This window comes from Paramisgurnus dabryanus, chromosome 3, assembly GCF_030506205.2.
Source record: "Paramisgurnus dabryanus chromosome 3, PD_genome_1.1, whole genome shotgun sequence".
NCBI lineage: Eukaryota > Metazoa > Chordata > Actinopteri > Cypriniformes > Cobitidae > Paramisgurnus > Paramisgurnus dabryanus.
In genome coordinates this window covers 31304177-31328374 of record NC_133339.1, presented here as the reverse complement: position 1 = coordinate 31328374, position 24198 = coordinate 31304177, and the positions used below count along the sequence as shown (strand labels likewise).

General features: G+C 37.6%; 1 protein-coding gene across 2 annotated transcripts in view; it reads left to right on the top strand.

Annotated features, from left to right (window-relative positions):
• Window positions 1-21249, top strand: part of rab11fip4a (RAB11 family interacting protein 4 (class II) a) — a 56525-nt gene extending 35276 nt beyond the window's left edge. For both annotated transcript variants that reach the window (XM_065273987.1, XM_065273996.2), the window contains 12 exons: window positions 4341-4558; window positions 4642-4809; window positions 5147-5281; window positions 11053-11088; window positions 12111-12210; window positions 12705-12808; window positions 13129-13269; window positions 14874-14955; window positions 15537-15674; window positions 15875-16030; window positions 16147-16290; window positions 18493-21249. In XM_065273987.1, the coding sequence (XP_065130059.1) occupies window positions 4341-4558; window positions 4642-4809; window positions 5147-5281; window positions 11053-11088; window positions 12111-12210; window positions 12705-12808; window positions 13129-13269; window positions 14874-14955; window positions 15537-15674; window positions 15875-16030; window positions 16147-16290; window positions 18493-18609 (1539 nt within the window). In that variant the 3' untranslated portion in view covers window positions 18610-21249. The remainder of the gene's footprint in view (window positions 1-4340; window positions 4559-4641; window positions 4810-5146; window positions 5282-11052; window positions 11089-12110; window positions 12211-12704; window positions 12809-13128; window positions 13270-14873; window positions 14956-15536; window positions 15675-15874; window positions 16031-16146; window positions 16291-18492) is intronic.
• The last annotated feature ends 2949 nt before the right edge of the window (window positions 21250-24198 follow it).

Below are 24198 nucleotides of genomic sequence, written 5' to 3'. Positions count from 1 at the left end.
CCATAGATGCTAGTATAATAGCGAATACGCGAAATGAGAGTCATAAATAAGCTTTACAGATAACGAGAAAGAGCAACGCGAAAATGAAGCGCTCCGTATGAAAGATTACTAGAGTAGATCTTGTAACTCTGTTTTTTCTTGTTTGTTTGTAATCTAACGTGATACGCAGCAGGTATACGCAGTATCCACTAGTAATGGTTAAGGATTTCCGTATACCCATTTAAAAAAGCGTGAAAATACTTAACAGTGTGTGACAAACCCTTGACACTTTCATTCATAAATTGACATCTGAATCACTCACCATTCAATCACTGCTCCACTTGCTACTTTGGCGGTTTGAACCTCATATACAGTCCGCTATTTGATATTTGGTACATTTAACTTCATGCGGCACTGCGCGATCCGATCATTATATGAAATCAAATTATCACGGCGCAAAAGTGATTGTAAAGCAGACGGGTGTATTCACGTGGTTCAACAACAGCCAAAAAATTACATCAGAGTACCGCGAGAGCTCACACGGAGAAGTCTGCTTTCTAATCGCTCTCGCGGTACTTCGACATCATCACCAAGCGGTCTGCGTAGCGCCAAATGAAATACAATCTGCTCGAAGTCTGCAGCTCACACGACCCTGTAACCAAACAGTTTCTGTGGAAAAGTGAACGAGTGGAGCAGGGCTACGAAACATAACAAAATCCGGAGAGTTAACAACGCACATATGATTATGTCAACATTTAAATCATCAGTCCAGTTTATTACTTCATCTGGAGGTGAGGATTCACTAAATCATGGCCATTTTGATGTCCTGATGCTTTTTGATATAATCCACTAGCTAGCTAGACTAACTTTCCTGTAGTTTCTCTTTCAGCATGTTTGCTAACAGAATCACAGTTTAAACTTCTGAAAAGTGTTCATTTTTATATCTACGTTCAAAGTATTAATGTATTACGTTCATATCAGACGCAAAATTAATTAATGATCATCTTCTCCACTTTGGTTTTTGGTGTCTAATATTACATGATGGTCTTGTCATAATTATTAAATTACATCCTAAAATATTTTCTTTTCACTGCACCACTTAGGCTATATGCACAAAATACACTTGTTGATTATGTTTATAACATTATATGGTGTGTAGTAAGGTGAATGTTAATCAAAACATATCATTCTCTTCTTAAGCTAAGACTAACACAATGATTTTAAATGTTGTTATGGGGTATTTTTTAATGTGCAGGATTAATGTGGATTTGTGACATCCCTAAAATACATGATTTAATTTTAGACTGGGCTTATGTTCTGCTTTAGAGATATAGGGGCAGTTTCCTAGTCAGGTCTTATCCTAGTCCCAGACTAAAATGCATGTTTGATCTGTCTTAATTTAAACACATTTTGCACTGATATATCTTAACATATATCATTGCCATTGTTTTGTCTCAAGACGCACACCAGTGATGTTTTTGTAAGGTTTGTTTGTAAAAACTACTTGAATGCCCTAATATAACCTAGCAATAGGCCTAGTGCTGGATTAATCTAAACCCTGTCGGGAAACTTCCCTAAAATGTAGTTCTATGATATATTTTTTATTTTAGGTTGTTTACTGTATGTGCACTCTCAGAAGATAATTTACACAAACTGTCACTGGGGTGGTACCCTTTCAAATAGTACACCTTTGTACCTAAAGAGTGCATATAATGGGTAAAAATTTACCTATATCTGTACCTAAATGGTAAATATTAGGACCCATTTAAAGGGTACCGTCCCAGTGACAGCTTTTGTACCTTTTGTTCTGATAATGTAGGGCCCAAAATTTATTCAAGCCCAGGGGCCTCCACCCTGTTAAGTCCTGCCCTGTGTACTGGATTAGGTTTGGATGACTGGACTCTGTTCAGGTCTGCACGGGTGGGGAGGTGAGCAAATACCGCATGTGACATACAAAGGAAGGTAACATTGCAGCTCATTCAAATTGAATTGAATTTGAATAAAAGAAAGAATAGTAAATAAGATGAAAAAATTGACATTTAAATTTAAAGAACTAGATTGAAAATCTTGTGAAAAGTCAATCATTTTCCATGGCATCTTTATAGTAATGGTGAAGAAGATGATTATAATGATTAAATCATTCATCTGATCTCCTCTATCATATAGGGATGTATTGGGATTTAAAGGAATGTTTTCAAGCAGATGGATGTGCATTGCTGTTCCCATTGGTACCCAGAATGGCGTAAAGACTTAACGAGCAACCATAACTCAAAGCTTTAATGATGCCTGAATGAAACTTCCAAGCCACACACGCATTGTGCAAATACAAAAATACTAAAAAGACAAAGAAATTATGTGAATATTAAGTTCACACATACTGTATATGTGTTAAGACTCGGCAGAAATTAAACAATCCTCATTGATTAAGATTCTTCTCTGTCTGTAAAAATAACAATGCTACCGGACATCAAGTTTCACTGTCCTTCTGCCATTCAGGTGTGACATGAATTTTAATTTTGTAAGTAATTTTTGTAAGTAACAAGGGTGAGAATGTACATTTTATCAATCCATGCTCTACCAGATGAGCTATAGACAAGACAATCTAAATAAAAAAAAATCATAATTTTAGTATTAGTATATATATATATATATATATATATATATATATATATATATATATATATTTATGATGGTCTGTGTCCTGTCCTGTCATTACTGGTTTCTTCTGAAGTTAATGTTCAACGTTGTCATAACCTTCGACCTCTGGCACTTTTTTGAAGTTTTAATTTCCCATTTTAATCAGTAAACCAAATTTTAAAGGTGCAGTATGTACATTTTAGCGGCATCTAGTGGTGACATTCCGAATTGCAGTCCACTGCTCACCCCTCGCTTTTTAAACACATAGAGAAGCTGCGATAGCGCCACCGGACAAACATGTCATCATCGGAGACAACTTAGTAGAAAAAATTTCCGTTTACAGTGGTAGGTCCCTATAATTTCCGCGATCACGGAATTGCAGAATTGGCAAATTAACACGGAATCTAGTATTAACGTGGAATTTCGCGGAATTTTACATATTTTGAATAAAATTCTGTTTTTGTGTGGGAGACGAACCTATGTCTGGGGGAAATGCAGACCGAGGGAAGTAAATCTGGGCGACACACCCCCTCCCGTCGTTTCAGACCCCCTCCAAAACACTGACACCATGTGGAAGCGGCTCTCCACGATCTGCTTTCATCAGCGGAAAAATTAAGAAATTCGACGCTTAGCACTTAGTTCTGAGCAGTTCTCACATGACTTTTATGTGACCGGAGAACTGTTATTTTGTAAGTTTTGTCAACATTCTGTTCACGGTGAGCGCAAAGATACATGCACTCTCTCATCCACGTCTGTCTCACTGCACTTCTCTCAAGTGCACGCGCTCTCGCATCTGTCCGAAGTCCGAACACAAATCCTCATGTATTTGTTCAGTTTTATGCATTTCTAGAGAGCTGAGGCAAACTAACTATCCCTCGCATTTAAAATATAATCATCTGCATCATGGCGCCGCTCTCTGTCTCTCTTTCACTCGCACGTGCAAAGAGCTGCGTGCTCATGCTGTCATAAGTCAGATCACTATCCTGTGTATGTTTGTAATATGCATTTCAAGCGATCGTGTATAAAATATGGATCGTGTTCCGCTGGACCGATGTGTTTAAGGCACTTCTGAAGGCACCACTGCTTTGACACCTTGTTGTAGCCTTCTGCAACAACACTAAACAATGCATTGAATTAAATTGAGTTGTGTGTGTGCGTGCGTGCGTGCGTGCGTGTGTGTGGGTGGGTGTGTGTGCATGTGTATGTGCGTGTGTGTGTAAATGCATGTTTTACAGTCATGAAGTAATCGTGTTATGCAGTTTTTCCCCAAATCATTTACATTTTAATAATTAACATTAAAGGCACACTCTTTGTATGACTAAAATAACAGTAAAGGGTAAAAAAAATAATTGCCAAAAATTAAAACGGAATTTGCAAAAATTAAAACGGAGAAAACGGAATTTGGGAAAAAATAAAACAGTATTTGGTAAAAAATAAAACGGATTTTATAGGACCCTATAGTGGCACACAATGGCGACTTCCATGTAAGGGGACCCTCAATGTATGAAGATAAAAAGGTCTCGTTCTAAGGTAATAAACACATAACGGTTCATTATGAAAGGTCTTTTTACACCCCTGATAATATAGTATTGTATATTATTTTGCCTTTCTGTCAAGAGATCCTTCTAAAAATTACACATTACACCTTTAAGTGTAAGCACACTTTCCTTTCTGTTTTTTTTCACATGAATAAGTGATTTATCACCCATATGCTTTTTTTGTAGCATGGGAACGGTGGTGCGGGACCACCGGTCATCGTGTGCACGCGGCCATATCCTGAATGCCAACTGTATTCTGATGAGGAAGGACTAGGCGGCCGGGACGCACAAGAGTCAGACATGGACAGTGCTGGAGACAGCGGGGCAGGATCAGAATCATCAGAAGGAGGTCGCCATGATGATAAAGAAGAAGGGATGGGCAGACTCTTTCTGCACGGAAACAGGTCAGTATCACGGGTGATGTTTTGTTAATGTGGTCTGGATGGTTCAGCAGTTCCTCCAGTGATGTCCGTGTCTCTGTCTGCAGCTGTGGTCAGATGGTCTTATCGGCAGCAGCCTCAGTGATCTCGGTGGAGGAACAGTTTGAGGACTATGGAGAGGGAGAGGATGTGGACTTCACGCCCAGCAGTCCCATCCCTGATGATGACACACGCACCAATGGATTCTCCGACCTGGGTTCCTCTCTGCCTTCCAGGTACACAGCGAGGTGTAAAACTTAAAGGGATACTTCACCGATTTAGCATTCAGCTTTGTATCTGTAGAAACCCGGCAGTATTACTGAATGACCATGTTTCCCTCCATCATTTCCCCCTGAGAGGAGAGATATCTGCATTTTGGTTCTGCAAAAAAGTCCTCCGATGATGCAAAAATCGTCATATTACATCATCGGAGGACATGCACAGTTTGCATGGCCACCAAAAACTATGAATCAGTTTTATAGTCGTTCCCATATGCAAAAACTATATCATACTATAATTATACATCCTTAAACTGTTTTTTAGACTTTTAAAGGATTTTCTGTATTTGTGCAGTGCTGGTCAGACGCCTCAGAAGATCAGGCATCTGTACAACAGTGAGCTGTTGGATGTTTACTGCTCTCAGTGCTGTAAGAAAGTCAACTTGCTCAATGACCTAGAGGCCAGACTCAAGAACCTTAAAGCTAACAGGTACTGTAAAACTCGACAGACAATGATGTGCATTTAATAATCTGTAAAGTACAAAATAAATACGTTTAGGGGTTAGTTTTTTCAAGTAGGAGTATGCTAGCATAGAGATTGAAAGCTTCTAAAAGATACAAGTTTGGTGTGTAAATGTCCATGTCTTAAAGTGAATCCTATCTCTTACTTTGCAGTGTCTATAGTTCATGCTGAATGACATAGCACTACACTTTTGATAGCTTTCTTTATGCCTCACGGTTTCCTTTAGATAAAGCTTGGTATTTTTATGAGTGTCTTTAATCACTGTGGTCTGTCAAAATCGGAGGTTTTATCGGGAGAAGGGTTTCATCAGAGACCTGTTACCATAGCAACAATGTTCCCGTCAGGGCTTTACCAGAGTCGTATAATAATAGAGTTACGACACTCACATAGACGTCCGTTGTAAGAATGGAATGCGGAAGTAACAGCGTTTCATGTAGTGACCGGTAGTGACGCATAGTTCCAAACGCAGCACTGAAGCCCATTCATTTCAATGGCACCTGCTGGTAAATCGATGAAATTACCGTTTCTCTTTACATTTTCGGACATTTCATTAATATAGGCAACAGTGATATTTTATGAACTCTGCTGTAGGTAATGATTATCGTTAATAATAACTAGTAAAAATTTTATATTTTAATGAGTTGTGTATAATGTGTGAATAATATAGATTTAATGGTTTAATATGTTATTACTGGTGGCCATCTACTTTATACTTATCTTTTTTATATATTATGAGTAACACTAGGGGGCAACAGCGACAAGCTAAATGCCTTATAAGAAAGTCACACTGCTTCACAATGCTGCTATGTGTTTCTTGTGTTTGGTAAGTAATACGAGTGATGTATCCTCGAAAATCATGTATAATTATATTAACATTTAATGTGTACTATAAATACAATTAAATATGAATTTAGTGTGTTTCTGTTATGCTTGACTGTTACAAATAACCGCGTTGGCGATCTTTTTTTGTAATTTTAATATAGTAAAAGTGTAGGAATTATGTTTTTAGCAGATTGATAGCCATTTATATAGCCATATTTTGCTACAAAAATAAAAGATAAACTGTGCTGCTGTAGTTGGTATAGATAACCACAGTTATCTTTGGGTCACAATTAACTGTTTATAACTGATTTACTGTATTTCCATCACTCCCTAGTAAAAAAACGTTATAAACATAGTAAGTATAGTGATCAATTCCCATTACAAGCTTATATTTACCTAAAATAGCTCAAAACCTATGCAAACAGATTGACAGCCCTGCTTGGTTTGGAACTGTAGAACGTTACATGAACCACGTGACCGCGCGACGGCGAGATCAAAGCGTTTCGTAACTCTGTTATTATACGACTCTGGGCTTTACTAATCTCTCTGAATGTTATCAGACAGTAAGGAAAAACCGAGACACTAAAAAAAGCCTGGGGTGTTTAAGTGGGTGTGTGTTGTGGGATTTAATGGAAACTGCTGAAATAATCTTTTTGTATCATGGGGATGCCTAACAAACTTAGTACTTCAGAAAAAGTGGTACTGTAATCTTTTATCTGTAGCAAGGCTGAAATGCATCATGGGATTGTCAGGGCTCCACCTATGCTGCAGACACATTGTGGCATTATACTGCAGACAGAGAGGGCGTGTACAGTACCGAGCTGTGCAATGTCCTGCTATCCGTGTGAATAGGTATGATGAGGAAGTGGGATCATGTGGAATTCTGTGGCCTTTCTCAGTTAATCCCCGGATATTTTCATTTAAATCCTCAGCCACATATTCCGAGGCTAAATGCTGAAGTTAAAAAACATGATTGGCAGACGGTTGGGTATCGCAAATGCATTAAACACAAATAAATTAACTGTAGATACTTTGCTGTTAGATGATATTAGTAATTTTAACATGTTTGATTATTTTCAACCCATGTTCAAATTTGAATGTTATTTTATTAAGTATCTAGGTATTTTAATAAGCCATGACAACACTTGACATTGATTTTGTCAGCCGTTAATAGATCTACGTCTATCAGTACATTTAAACTTTGGCGAAAAATGAAAATTACCCCATGATTTACTTCGCCTCAAGCCATCCTTGATGAACATGATCTTTTTTCAGACGAACACAATCTAATTTTAGGGCTGCATAACAACTAATCGTTTGCAGAATAAAATTTTTTGTTTGCATCATATATGTTTGTGTATTGTGTGTATAATAATTATATATATATATATATATATATATATAAATACACACATGCATGTATATATTTAAGAAATATTTGCATGTGTATATACATTTTTATATTTATATATAATTTATATTATACATAAATATGAATACTTAATATAAACAAATATTATTTTCAAAAATTTTACATGCATGTGTGTATTTATATATATATAATTATCATACACACAATACACAAACATATATGATGCAAACAAAAAAATGTATTCTGCAAACGATTAGTTGCGATTAGTTGTTATGCAGCCCTAAACTTAGATTTAAAGATCATGTACATCAAGGATGGCTTGAGGGCGAGTACAGTATGTGTGCTTGCTCTGAGTGTATCTGCCTTTGTTTGCAGATTGTCTGCTTGTGTCTTTGTTGGTTTGGTTAGGTACAAGTGCAGGAGAGTTGACTTTTATTTTAGTAAGCAGTGTGGGCTTAGACCTGTGTGATATAACGAGAATAAGTTCAAACAATGGCGTGGGTGACACAGTTATATAAACACAGGTTTATAATTAGACTGCAGGTATCCTGTACTTACTGAGGACATTTAAAGACGGCAGATTATTAGTGTAATCTCATGGCACAAGATTAACTGACTGCAGTATAGGAGCTTGGTCACTTGGGTCAATAGTAAACCAGTAATTAGATTTAAATCAAAGCAGACCAGCAGAACTGAAAAAAACATTTAAAGGGGACAGATCATGAAAATCTGACGTTTACGTGCTATGATTGGGTCCGCAGTGCTTGTATCAATCTAGAAAATGTGAAAAAGATCAACCTATTAACTTAGGCTTTGTCTACACGAAGCCGGTGCATTCCCTATCCGATCATTTTTTTCCTCGTTCTAAAAAAATTATCCGTAAACACAGCGTCGTCTCAAGAAATATCTGCGCACACACAAAACCACTGAAACCGACTGAAAGCAGTGTAGTATATATGCCAGACCAGTATGAGGCGCTGTAATTCTGCCACAGATATACACTATACACGGATAAGAAGACTTTGAGCATGCGCATAACCTTGCACACTGTATACGAACCAAGAAGAAGAAGTGATGGCAAACGCAACAACTTCAAGAGCAAAAGCGGAGTCTTTCTCCTGGTTGTCTTCCGTGGTGGATCTAAGAGCATGTGGCGTATGGTGTTGGTCCATTATCGCTTGTTGCTCACCACAATTGCATAGAAGCAATAGATTTTGCTGTAATAAAGCTAGTAGGCTTAGTAGCTTCTGTAGCACAAACACAATCATGTAGTCCGCCATTATTGTTGTTGCTGTTACGTGTGATGCTTCCGACACGTGATGTGATGACGTTTTCGCTTCACAAAATATACGGATTAGCTGTACACACGAAACCGCAAGGGTGTCGATTTCAGATTTATCCACTTTAGGACCCGGTTTCAAAAAATTGCGGTTCCAGTCTCCCAAAACGCCGGATCCGTGTGGACGAAACGCCAATACGATAAAAAATGTATACGTATACAGTGATACGCGTCTCCGTGTGGACAGCCCCTTAGTTTTGGTAAACCATTCTCTGCAAGCATGTTAAAAAATAGGTCATTGAAATTTGGCTCCCCTTGTGATGTCAGAAGTAGATAAAACTGCCCCTTAATCTCCACTGTCCAACCACGACACTGCCATTTATGGCGCCTTTCCATTGCATAGTACCCCACGGTTTAGTTTGGGTCGGGTCAGCTCACCTCACTTTGGCGTGGTTAGCTTTTCCATTGAGTTTAGTATCACTTCGGAGTGGGAGGGATTATAGGCGTGTCTATATATTTACGCTGCCTACTGCTGTGACATCATACAAGTGAGAGCGTCCTTATACATTCCCATACATTAATTTATTAATCAGCTCCACAAAATTAAAATTGGCCACCACAAATAGATGTTTGCACATCGCGCTTATCACTACCTCTGTCTCGCATGACCGTTTCTGTTCAAACACCCGACCCATGGCGTCAGTCGACAGCGCTCCGCTGAGCCTCATTCAAGTTGCATTTAAGTAAGGGATAATGTAGAGGCAGCCGGTAGTTATCGGGAAATAAGCCCCGACAGTGTGATCAGGACCCGACGCGAAGCGGAGGGTCTTGTATCACACTGAAGGGGCTTATTTCCCGATAACTACGCTTATTACACGGCTACTTGTCACTTAAGAAAAAAAACGGACATGAATATGAATTTGAAACATTTTATTGGCATATTTGTTTTAAATTAACATTTTTATCCTTCCGCGAAACTTTGCACAGATGCATAAAATGATCGTAATACCTTATTAAGATCCTCTGCTTCATACTTGTCTGCCTCCATTTTTTCTCTTTTAGCCAGTCTTTGAGAAGTTTTAATGCCAATTCTGTATTTTTTGTGTGTTGGCTTCGTAGCTGTCATGCTCTATTTTGACAAGTTCAGTCTCAGTAAGCTGTCTGTGTCTTGCCGTGGTTGTCCAGTGTTTGTCACAAGATGGCGCCAAACAGTAATCTCTATTGATCTTTGTTGGCGCGGAGCTATTTTACTCGTACAATGGTACCGGCTATGCGTTATTACTTTGGAGCGGTTATTATTTGAAAAGAACGAACCTGCAAATGTCTCAACTGACCAATCAGAATCAAGCATTCCAGAGAGCCGTGTAATAAGCATATATAATGCGGACGTGCACGTCGCGAATGTGCCGCCACAAACTGCAAGTCTGGAATAAACTGTTATGGTGTCCCGGATTCTCAACCTGTGGGTATTTTTCATGGCTAAAAGGGTGTTTGGAAACTTATAGCAGAACACAGATAACAACATGTTTGCTTGAGACAGCGCAGGCTAGCAGTAAGCTAAAGCTAATAATTACATTACAGCGATGATGCTTCTATCAAACCAATCAGTGATCTACAGTGTTTTCGCGTCACGTTTGGTATCAGCTCGGGTCGCTTGGAACCCCAACCGAGGTGGTACGAAAAAAGTATTGGGTACTACATACTGCACCCAATGGAAAGCTCCCAAAAGTAAGCTGACCCGACCCAAACTAAACCAAACCGTGGGGTACTATGCAATGGAAAAGCGCCAGACACTGAGTTCAGCTCATTTGCATTTAAAAGGACACACCCATTTTTGTTCACACCTACAAAGTGGCAATTTTAACATGATATAATCAATTATCTGTGGGGTATTTTGAGCTAGAACTTCACATATGTACTCTGGGGACACCGAAGATTTATTTTACATCTTAAAAAAGCCCATATAAGTATTTGTGATTAACTTGGGGTAGCATTAACTAATTTACAGTTATAACCATACAGTATATGAAGGAATGTGAAGATTTTAAAAGATGTTTTGAATGTCAGGAAAATATTGAGATAATGTTTTATGGAAAGTGCAATAGTTAAATGCATTATTTAAGGATTTATCAGATTTTACCACTAATTAAAAATATATATTTCATATAATGAAAATGATGGTAATGGTAGCATTACAAAAAGAGGTGCAAAGATTAAGCTGCATTAAAGGTGCAAAACTAATTTCCCTTTTGTTTCATTTTACAGCCCAAACAGGAAAATTTCCAGTACAGCATTTGGTCGGTGAGTGTCTCATCTACTCTCATCTCTTAGTTTCACAAGACCTGTATAAAATCAGATTAAACACTTTCTCCTTAACTCCAGCAAGGATAAGCAATTGCAGTTTTTTGTAGTACCTGATTAAGGGCGCACTCACACTATCCAAACCAAACCGCGCTCGGGCGCGTTTGACCCCCAAAGCCTGGTTTGATTGACTAGTGTGATCGCTCTGATCCATGCCCGGGCGCGGATTGATTAATCGCGCCGCGGCCGGGTTGCAGAGGTGGGCCGGAGCGCGGTTCACTTGGGCTCAGGCGCGGAAGGCTGTGGTGTGAGCGCATTCGCGCCTGAGCGTGATTCAAAAGGTGAAGACATCAGTTGCGCGACCACTCACCTTCATCTGCCTCCGTAAAAACCTTTTAAAGCGCAGCGGGGTTACGTGAATGTCCGAGCTGCACACGTGACAGATCAACTAAGCAATATGATGAAATGTGAGAGGGCTGTCTGTAATCGCGCACCGAACGACTCCGAATAAAAAACACAGACTTATCATTACGGTGGGTTCCAGTGTTAAGAGAGCGCTTTACTTCCTGCTTTTTTCAAAACAATCGCATCTTAATGACGAAAGCGCGCCCGGACTCGGATCGATAAGAAGTACAGTGTGAGTGCGTGCATCTGGGGGAGTAGGGAGAGGTGACAATCGCGCTGGGGCTTGGTTTGGTTTGGTTGGGATAATGTGAGTGTGCCCTTAATTACTAACTGGCTTTAGAGAATCCACTCACTCACTTAACTTAGTCGTAATCAAATTCCAGTATTTGGAAAGGAGTAAACAATGATTCTTGAGCAGAATTCCATGCTACCCTCAACATTTTTTGTCTTTCATTTATTGTCTTTCATATGCTTAATGGTTTTATTTATTTTATTTTTTTCCAAATATAAATCTAGAAAGATCAGCAATCTTTTTAATCATAGCACTATCATAGCACAGTCTAAAGATCCAGCATATTTCATCTTCTGATTTCTGTTTTTCTGTGTGTTGTCCACAGCCAGCTCTTCCATCACAGTAACTTCAGCAGCAGTCAGGGCAGCACAGAAGATCTGTTCAGAGACAGTATTGACTCCTGTGATATCGACATCACTGAGAAGGTCCTGCAAATATCTCACAGAAGACCAAAGATCATGCAATTTACCTAATGTGTTAAAGGAACAGTTCACCTAAAAATGAAAATTAACCCATATTTTTTGCAAAGAAAACATTTATATTGCAAACTTTAAAAACTATCCGCACGCATGTTCACGCGAGAGTTTGGGGTTATGCGGAAGACTGACCTCTAATCCAGCTTTACAAAAACCTATTGCTTCACAGCCAAAGACATTTAACTGTATAAGTTTATTTTTTGATAGAACTTTAAAAATGGAGCACTATATCCAATGCCGTACTTAAGCTAAAAAAGGCTAAATATTATTTAATATAACCCTGACAACAAATACACCTAGAATGGCTTGAGGGTGAGTAAAATATGGGCACATGTTCATTTTGGGATGAACAGTTTCTTTAACAATGTATCAAAATGAAGTAATTCTAATGCTGCTATGCTGGGAGTGTGACTGATTTATAACTTTAACTTATTGTAATGCAGGTGAGTTATTTGGAGAAGAAGATAACAGAGCTTGAGAATGACAGTCTGGCCAATGGAGATCTGAAATCCAAATTAAAACAAGAAAACACGCAACTAGTGCACAGGTAAATATGACACTGTCTCATTGTTGAATACAGACAGCATAGTAGAGAATATGATGAGCTCAGATGCAAAACTCTCCAAGTCCATGTTTTCTTATAAATGAGCATTTTTAACCAGACTCTTAATGGATTCTTCCAACGGACGGGTATTTCTGAATGACCTGAGGCCAGGATGAAGCATATTTTAAGTGAAAGGATTTGATGACTGTATAATACATGCAGAGAGCGTTCGGTTAATTGCATTATCTCGGTTTTGACGGAGGTCAATCTGAGCTTCTCATATGCCAACACATAGCATATAAAAACTTGAATTTACCCATCAGGGTACATGAGCTGGAGGAGCAGATTAAAGATCAGGAGATGCGTGCTGAGCAAGGTCTGGAGGAGGAACTGAAGAGACACAGAGAGGCTTACAGCAAGATGGAGAGAGACAAGGGCACTGAGATCGAACTGCTTAGTAACAGGTACCAAAATCTTCCTGCATAAACCCTATAAAAGCAAAATAGCCACATGGAGATATTTGGATTATAGTAAATCATGATGCATAAGTGTTATGTGTTAGACTCAGGCACCAGCCTCAAGGACAGCTTACAGACTTTCATGATTTTTGCTGGTTTCATTGGCTACACAGCGGCTGGGAGTGAGGCCAGACCATTTTTTTATCAGTCTACCAGGAAATACAGTTGTGTTTACAAGATAACAGGTTCATATATATAGTGAGCGCTTCGAGCACAGTGAAGGAGAAGTAATCACTGCATATGCCAGAATAACAAGTTTTTATGTTTTTAAGTATAGATGTACACAAGAAGAGCTGTATATTGTATCTTGTTTTAGAGGTCTTCTCGGGTCTAAAGAAATGTACCCGATCTAAAATTACCCGACGAATCACTTTTACCTGAACCCGATGTGCATAATTTTAGAAAGACCCGGGCTGAGACAAACCCGAGAAAGTTAGACCCACGTCCAACCGACCCAGGCAATTTTTTTGAGCCAGACTGGACCCAAATGTAAATGGCACAGACAGGTGCACACACCAGTTAGACAGAAACCCAGTGGCCTGGCAACCAATTGGCCACTGCTCCATTTATTTTCATTTGTTATATGAGAAGGTGACCAGATGTCCCTGTTTTCTAAGGAGACTACCATTTTTTGGTATTAGGGTTTCCATGAACTCACAAGAATAAAGAGATGACAATATTTAAAAAGGTTTTGCCCTTCTTATCAAATTAATAGATAATAACAAATAAGATTTCAAGGATATTTTAACCAGTGAACTAAGACTACTTGTCATTTGAAAAATCTGGTCACCTTATAATATGATAACACTAACCTCTAAAATGTGCATTCAAAATTGATTGACAGGTCTGGCTTAATGAAAATTAACCTACCACCAACCACACAATGTCATAAGCGCTTTTGGCAAACACAGGAGGGGTTAGAAAAGGACTCGATGCACACTAGCGAGTTAGTTTGGGTCATCTATGTTCTGTTCGGCAAAAATATGTTCATTTTAAATTACCCTAGACCCGATGCTGTTTGTATTATACCCGACCAGTGTCTGAGGCACATGTAGACCTGAACCCCTGTTATTATTTTGGATATAGACGGTTTCAGCAGTAACAACATAAACAAGCGGCTGTCATGGTCCGCACGTAACTTCCGATAAACTCCGCTAAGAATAAATAACAACAAAGTTCTTTAAACGTAGTTTATTTATATAACAAGCAAAAAACAACACATAGATTACATAGGAAACCAAAACATCTGTTATTTTCGACAAGGCATTTGTTCAAGAGATCAGTTTAGCAACTAGTCAGACCATAAAATAAACGAAACCGGAAGTTCGGATCCAGACGTGTATCGTGCAGCGCATGTGCGTCCGAGGAAACCATCCATACACGCTCCTAAATGACACAACAACCATAATGTACTGTCATTGATTATTCATAAGAAGTATTAAAGATGAATCGGCTTATTAGAAAAAGCTGCAGTGTGGGCCAGACCACTTAGGACTATGTTCTTTGTGATTATGCACCATTCTCACTTAAAAGCTCTTTTCTGCCTGTAGGGTTCAACAACTCGAGGAGGAAAATGCAGAGATGAAGGTGAATGTGTGCAGACTAAAGTCTCAAACTGAAAAACTGGACCAGGTTAGTGATGCACGAAAACACATCAAATGATTTTCTAAGACAGTTAAGCAAATCTCACTTTATTGCTGTATATCTGTCTCAATAAAACATTTAGCGGGACACATTCATTTTGTACACCATCACATGTGACCTCACTGAAGGATCCTTTGGCACCCTTCAGTGACAGTGAAATCCCTGGAGCTCTATCATATTATGAAGGTGTCTGTCGGTGTTAACAGCACACTGCTCCATGCTGCTTGCTGGAGGAAAAAGTGTGAAAGCTGCTTCCTGTGTGATATTCACAGCGCTGTATTTAGACCTTGAATCTGTAATGCACTGATTTCTGAAATGAAATTAAGCAATGTAAAGAAAACGCAGCAGTTGATGGTGTAGCTAAAATAACTGTGTCACTGTTTGATATGACAAAGAAAGAGAAAGTAAAACACTTAACATGGTGGCGGTAGAGATGTAGGATGAAGCATATGATAAAAATGTATTATCATGATTTTTTGGCTGCTTGTATATGCTGAATTATTACCGGCTTAGTGAACTGATAGCACTTGAATTTTCCCTGATATGCATGTGTGTTTGTTTTTACACAGGAGAAGCAACGTATGACGGATAAGTTGGAGGACACCAGCCTGCGTTTAAAGGATGAGATGGATCTGTACAGGAAAATGATGGATAAGCTGTGGCAAAACAGACACGAGTTTCAGAAAGAGCGAGAGGCCATGCAAGAGGTATCTCACAGATATTATCAATGCAGATTACATACACAATCATATTTCCGATTCAATTACATTTGTATTTGGCAGACATTAACGACAGTACAAGGCATGTTTTCTCAGTTTGTGTTTGTAAAAACCCTTGAGTTTTGCATTACTACCAACCGAGTTACAGGAACACAAACATCTCATTCTTACACCATATGTGCATGTAGCTGATTGAAGACCTGCGCCGTGAGCTGGAGCACCTGCAGCTGTTTAAGCTGGAGAACGAGAAGCCCGGCCGTGGCAGGAATGCTGCAGGACTGTCTGAGTACAATGCCAGGACTCGTGAGATCGAGCTGGAGCACGAAGCCAAGCGACTTAAACAGGTACGGTGTTATCCCACCCACACCACCTTTAAATCAAAAAAATAATTTGTGATATCTATCATATCTTTGTATTCTACTGCATGCTTAATACTATTGTTAAAAAAATTACATAACAGGAAAACCATAAACTCCGAGACCAGAATGATGATCTGAACGGACAGATTCTCAGCCTCAGTCTATACGAGGCCAAAAACCTGTTTGCGTGTCACACCAAGGCCCAGTCACTGGCAGCAGAGATAGACAACGCCTCCAGAGATGAGGTGAGAACATAATTTACACTACATTGTGCTGTAGGAGATCCTGTTAAGTTATGTCAAAGTTACGTTAGGTTAGAATAGGTTAAACTTTATTTGTCCATCAGGGGGAAATTGGTCTTAGGCAAAGTATAACAATGTTTTGAACAGACAAATAAAATAAAACTAAAATAAATAATATTAATAATAATAATAAACAAAAATACAACAATGTATAAATCTAAAATGTAAAGTGCATATAATGCAAAACACAAAGTTCTAATATGTTGTAGGAGCATTTTTGGTCGAATTCAGCATTTTAATCGAGGCAAGAACAAATGAAAGCTTCAATCTATTCATTTTGCATATTGGAATTCTTGTCTCTTTCCCGATTGTCTGGTATTCGCTAAAAAGAAGATGTTTGACATCAAATATGTTTACATATTGCTCTTTTCATCCTTGCTTGTTCGTATAAAGTCTGTATGGGCTCATATTGTTTTATTCCTATAATTTTCATTGCTGTTTTGTGAATATGTTTTGTGTTTATTTTTAAGTTCAAGGTCAGTCTGCTCTTTTAGACATGTTCATTTTTTGCAGAAACAGGATTTTAGTCGAATTATATTGTGTATAATTATTATCCAACTTAAAGGTCCAATGTGGGACTTTTAGCAGCATCTAGCAGTGAGACTGTGAATTGCAACCAACGGGTCAATCCACAGGTTACCCATCCTTAACTCTTTTCCGCTGTTGACGAGTTAAAACCCTTCCCTGCCAATGACGAGTTTTTTCATCAATCCGTATTTCCGCTATTATCCACCAGGTGGCACTCTTACCCAACTTATAAAACCCAGAAGCAACCCCTTAGGGCAAACCCTTCAAACTCCATGTATGTTTTGAGGATCGCTCTGAATCTGATCTCTTCACAAAAACGCAGTTATCTTAGCTTTTTGCTTAAAATTTTGTATTTTTAAAGAAACCTACCCATATTTGAGATGTGATAAAAAGAGAACTTTTTTGTTTGAAAGCGGGTCTGTTCTTTCATTTGATATATTGTTTGTTTATATATTCAAAGAATGAAGTGAGAACATTTTCTGGAAGGCATTAAACTTTTGTGAAAATCATAAAAAATGCTAGCATCTTTTTTTTTAAATGCTGGCGGGGAAAGAGTTAAATCCATAGTGAAGCTATGGTAGCCACCACAGGACAAACATGTCATCATCTGACACAATGTAGTGACAAAACGCGATCTATAGAATAGTTTATCTATTAAGGGCTACTGTAAAAACATGACGCGACTTCCATGTAAGGAGACCCATGGTGTATGCGGATAAAAACGGCTCATGCTCAGATAAGTAAGGGATAATGTAGAGGCAGCCGGTAGTTATCGGGAAATAAGCCCCGACAGTGTGATCAGGACCCGACGCGAAGCGGAGGGTCTTGTATCACACTGAAGGGGCTTATTTCCCGATAACTACCGGCTGACTCTACATTATCCCGCTTATTACACGGCTACTTGTCACATAAGAAAAAAAACTGGACATGAATATGAATTTGAAACATTTTATTGGCATATTTGTTTTAAATTAACATTTTTATCCTTCCGCGAAACTTTGCACAGATGCATAAAATGATCGTAATACCTTATTAAGATCCTCTGCTTCATACTTGTCTGTCTCCATTTTTTTCTCTTTTAGCCAGTCTTTGAGAAGTTTTAATGCCCATTCTGTATTTTTTTGTGTGTTGGCTTCGTAGCTGTCATGCTCTATTTTGTCAAGTTCAGTCTCAGTAAGCTCTGTCTTGTCGTGGTTGTCCAGTGTTTGTCACAAGATGGCGCCAAACAAACAGTAATCTTTATTGGCGCGGAGCGATCTTACTCGTAAAAGTAGTACCGGCTATGCGTTATTATTTTGGAGCGGTTATTATTCGAAAAGAACGAACCTGCAAATGTCTCAACTGACCAATCAGAATCAAGCATTCCAGAGAGCCGTGTAATAATAAAAAACAATACATTTCATTATGTGAGATCTTTATACACCACTGATAATATAGTTATGTATATGCATTTCTGTCAAGAGAGCCTTTTAAAATGTACACCCAATGCACCTTTAAAAACACCCAAAAATGGGGCTGTTGTTGTTGTTTTTTAAATCTATTGTATTACACTGCTATTGGTCTTATCATTGATGCTCGGCACATTTTTAGACATTTTCTCTCTCCTTCTCCCCACAGCTGGTTGATGCTTTGAAAGAACAAGAGGAGATCAACTTCCGTTTAAGACAGTACATGGACAAGATCATCCTGGCTATCTTAGACCACAACCCCTCTATTCTAGAGATTAAGCATTAAACACTTGATCACTTCTCTTGAGCTGATAGTGGATAAAGGACGTGCTTGATTAAGTGCTCCCCCTTAAGGCAAGGGGTGTAAAATGCGCTGACACAGCCCCCTTGACCAGGTCATCTTGTATTTACAGAGCTAGTTACTGTTGAAAAAATTTATCTGACACACACACACACACACACATGACAGTTTCCATTGACACTCATCATGCTAGGAAATTTAGGCTGTAGAAATGACAAAAATAAGCGATTAAACTGGAATGTAGTATAGTAGAGGACTTGTCATTTTTAGTTATATATGCACACTACCTCTGAGTACGTACAACTCTTTGTTGTATTCTTCATAAAAAACAAAACAAATAAAAACGTATTTAATATCATTGCGATCACACTACTGACTGAGGAGAGATATATATATATGCACTGACAGGGTAATCAGTGTTTGGGGGGATTCTGTTCCGGAAACCCTATAGATTTTCTCTAAACCTTGTTTTTGTAGTACTGTTCATCTGTGAAGTCAGCAATAGGACATGAGATCTCTATCTGAGACTGAATGCCACATGATAATAGGAGTTATGGTAATAAGGATCAGCAGTAAAAAAAAACCTTCCTCTGAATTGTCAACATGCAATATGTATATGCTGTAATTATAGTCATATTAACAAACATCATGTCAACCCATTGTAAGAGTATAGCTACTCTGTAAAACTCATTGCATATAATGGATGATGCTTTTGGTTGCCATAGTGATCAGCATCTGTCAGGGCTGGACCAGTCATCAGCATCCTTAGTTTGAGGAGTCATGTGTAGTTCTAAACAAAGCACAAGAGAGGTGAAGAGTGTGAGCACAGTCAATGTTGTATAATATAGTATATACGATGAAAGAGAGAAAAGACTATAAAATCTCAAAAAGAAAGGTTTATTTTTTGTAAAAGTCTGTGAAAAGTATACATGAAATAACATTTAAGTAAAGATGCAGAGTTGGTGGATCAAGTAAATGATTATGCTGTTAATAAACAAGTAGTCTTGTTTACTACAAAGCTCCCAAAACTATGATAATAAAATACAATTTGGTTAAAACCATTAACTTCTATCTAACAATATGTTATAGTGGATTTATCTTTTGTGAATTGATGAATTTATACATAACTCACAGTAATATTAATATTGTACATCAAGTGCCATGAGTAGAAGAAAGTGCACATTAAAAATTCAAATCTACATCCCATGAATGTCTTACCATACACGTCACTCACTGAAAAAAATGATTCATTGAATTTAATCAAATTTTTTAAGGTAAGTGGTTGCAATCAATTTATTTAAGCTACATTTAAACAAAAAAGATTAGTAAAGTAAAATAAAATATAAAACTTTTGTTTAAATGTAGCTTAAATAAATTGATTGCAACCACTTACCTTAAAAAAATTGATTAAATTCAATGAATCATTTTTTTCAGTGTATATTCAATAATCACTCCTCCATGAATTATTATTCAGTAGTCAAATATAATGTGAATCACAGTATTTCAAATTATTGTGTAGTATGAGAAAGGAACCAATAATGCTACGTGCTTGATTGTTACTCAACTAGTTTTGCTTTGTTGCACAAATTGTACTGAAATTGTTTCTTTGCATGTTTAATCTCTTTCTGTTTGTGCCCTTTGTTTGGAATGCAACAGTTTTGATTGTTTCAATAACTATTATTATTATTATTATTATTATTATCAGTTCTAGAGGAGCTTTCTATATATGTCTGGTATATTTTGCATTGTAGCATTTTTTCAATGGTTGTAAATGTTGTACAGATATTAGTTCCTATTTGTATTGCTGTGCCACTCATCAACCTTAATGAATAGATTAAAGGAAGTATTTTATACAGTTTTATGATAAAATATCAAGGTATCTTAAATGTTAGACATATGACCAAGCAATGTAGAAGTCATTTTAAATTAGTTTTCACCCGGCACTGTCAGAAATAAAGGTACAAAAATTGTAACCGGGATAGGACCCTTTAAAGGTAACACCTCAGCGACAGCTTTTATTTACCTTTATTTCTGAGTGTTGCATTTGAAATTATAAAGTAACATCATAGTTACTGTAATATTCTTTAAAATGACTCATTATCAGTTGTAATTTCATAGACTAATAATTGTTTATTAATAGTTTTAAAAAGGGACGTTTAGCCTGAAACAGTCCATAATCAGTCTTTTGAAGAAACAACCATATTACACCCTTACTGGTATATAAAATATTCACTGTATAACTCCCTGTGACTCTCCATAAGAGGTGTAGATGTTATATAATAAGCGAAAGGTTTTGAATGGTCAAGCAGCAATGTAGTTTTTGCACATTTTAAAGAGTGCTTTGTGTCCACTGTTACAGGTAAGATGTTTCACAGTTTGACACTTTTGTATGGATAAAGGTTTACAGAAGTTTTCTGTTGTTGTTTATGCCTTTTTGTTGTTATAGGAGAAGACTGAACTTTTTCTTGTCTCATGTATGGGTATATAACACCATATAGTATTATTACTTGTTTCTAATCACACAAAATAGGGAAGGACAAAAATCTTTGAGAATATAAATAATAGTTTAAATGCCTCAAGAGTTATGGCAAATTGTAAATGTATAATAAATGACTTTTGGCATGACGAGAGTATTGACTTTTTCTTCTCCATCAGATCTCCCAGTTATATCTTTGATGTGGTGTCTTCGACTAGCACTAGATTAAACTTTATCTCCATCTAGTGGAGAAAGCCTCCACTAACCTGCTTTAGATAAATGACAGAACTGATCTAAATAATTCAGCAGAAATCTACTGCAAGTTATACACTTAAAGTCCTTGAGGAATAGCAGCTGCTTAGCAAAGTGAACACGTTAGCTTAAAGAAAAACACAATTTTTCAATATTTTACTATGTTCTTACCTCAACTTAGACGAATTAATACATACCCATCTTTATTCAATGTGTGCACCTAATCTTTGTACAACGCGTCATGAATGTGTTAGCATTTAGCCTAGCCCCATTCATTCCTTAGGATCCAAACAGGGATGAATTTAGAAGCCACCAAACACTTCCATGTTTTCCTTATTTAAAGACTGTTACATGACTAGTTACACGAGTAAGTATGTTGGCACAAAATAAAACTTTTGTTTGGAGCCATAGCAATAAATGGGGCTAGGCTAAATGCTAACACATTCACAAAGCGCTGTATGAAGATTAAAAGTGCACGCATTTACAAAAAGATAGGTATGTATTAATTCATCTAAGTTGAGGTAAGAACAAAATAAAATATAAAAAAACGGTGGTGTTTTCCTTTAATTTTATTGTTAGCGATTTAATTTGTAGGGTTTAAGAGAAATAGAACAATATTATGTATGTATTTTGCAAAAAAGAAAAAAACAGTAAAGTTGGTCTGGATGGAACATCAGTTGACTCACCAGATTACACAGCTGCTGAACATCAGCTTGGCCAGACTAGATCCAGTTTGAACAAGTCAAGACCAACTAACCAGCTTAGGCTGGTTTGTGCTGTTTATTTCAGCAGGCCATGTGCTCCTAAGTTCTTTAAACCAATACAGGCTACTTAAATTCAGGTGAACACCCTCCTAATTTTATTGCTCTGAAATGGTACAACCAGGGGCACCCTTAATTTTGTGCACTATGAAAGAATATAAGATTGGGCCCTCACACCCATGTTACTACTAATAAAAATGATCTTTGGGGGTACCAATAGTGCAGGAGGCTTAGAATTGAACGAATAAATATTTCACAGATATATTTTTCTGAGATCTACAGGGGATAACGTAAAACAGAATCACATATAAAAATATTGTAGTATATGTTAATATTTACTATAGTAAATATATCCTATTGTAGTAGGCTATTATAGTAATTAATTAGGCTACTGTATAGCTACACTTTTAATGTATACTACAGTGGTTTGTTGTTTTAACTCTAGTGAATCTAGTGAAAATACTGTGGTGTCATTTAATATTTATCATGGTAAGGTTCAAAAACACTATCAAAAATGTTTTACATTACTACAGTAAATACTAAAGTAGCCTGCCACTGTCTTTTTTAGAGTAGGGGGAAAATATAATAATATTATTGATAATATAATAATATTGACCTGTCTTATAATAACTATATTATATTTTATAAATCACACTTTATGTTTCAAAGTAAATTTAGTTTACACAAGCACGTGCGTTATTTTACGTCTCCTTACTTATCCGGCAGGGTGCGCTGTAGCGTTTCGCATTCATTTTTAACAGCCTTGTTGAATTGAACCCAACCAAGACTTTTGTCTTATGTCCATGGCCGGACTTACCATTGGGCTTGAGTGGGCTTGAGCCCAGGGGCCTCGGCCAATAGGGGCCTCCGTGCTTGCTTGCGTTCGTTTGATTTGTTCAGTCGTTTTCATTTTTTATTTTACAGCCTATTGGTTGGTGCAGAATTGTTTGGTGCTGCATTTAATTCGTTAATATATATATATATATATATATGTCAGTCATCTTGGTGCTGAATATGACGCGCTGAGTTTACTGCTTTTGAAACCCATAGATGCTAGTACAATAGCGAATACGCGAAATGCGAGTCATGAATGAGCTTTACAGATAATGAGAAAGAGCAACGCGAAAATGAAGCGCTCAGTATGAAAAAGATTACTAGAGTAGGCTATGGTCTTGTAACTCAGTTTTTTTCTTGTTTGTTTGTAATCTTACGTGATACGCCGGTATACGCAGTATATCCACTAGTAATGGTCAAGGATTTCCGTATACCCATTTAAAAAAGCGTGAGGATACTTAACAGTGTGTGACAAACCTTTGACACTTTCATTCAGAAATTGACATCTGAATCACTCACCATTCGCATGCTCCACTTGCTACTTTGGCGGGTTTAACCTCATATGCAGTCGGCTATTTGGTATTTGGTGCATTTGACTTCATGCGGCACTGCGCGATCCGATCATCATATGAAATCAAATAATCACGCCGCAAAAGTGATTGTAAAGCAGACGGGTGTTTTCTAGTGGTTCAACAACAGCAAAAAGAATGACATCAGAGTACCGCGAGAGCGATTCGAGAAATCACACAGAGAAGTCTGCTTTCTAATCGCTCTCGCGGTACTTTGACATCACCAAACGATCTGCGTAGCGCCAAATGAAATCCAATCTGCTCGCAGTCTGCAGTTCATGCGACAAACAGTTTCTGTGGAGAAATAAACGAGTGGAGCAGAGCTACGAAACATAACAAAATCCGGAGAGTTAACAACGCACATATGACTATGTCAACATTTAAATCATCAGTCCAGTTTATTACTTCATCTGGAGGTGAGGATTCACTAAATTATGGCCATGTTGATGTCCTGATGGTTTTTGATATAATCCACTAGCTAGCCTAACTTTCCTGTAGTTTCTCTTTCAGCATGTTTGCTAACAGAATCACAGTTTAAACTTCTGAAAAGTGTTCATTTTTATATCTACGTTCAAGGTTTTAATGTATTACGTTCATATCAAACGCAAAATTAATTAATGATCATCTTCTCCACTTTGGTTTTTGGTGTCTAATATTACATGATGGTCTTGTCATAATTATT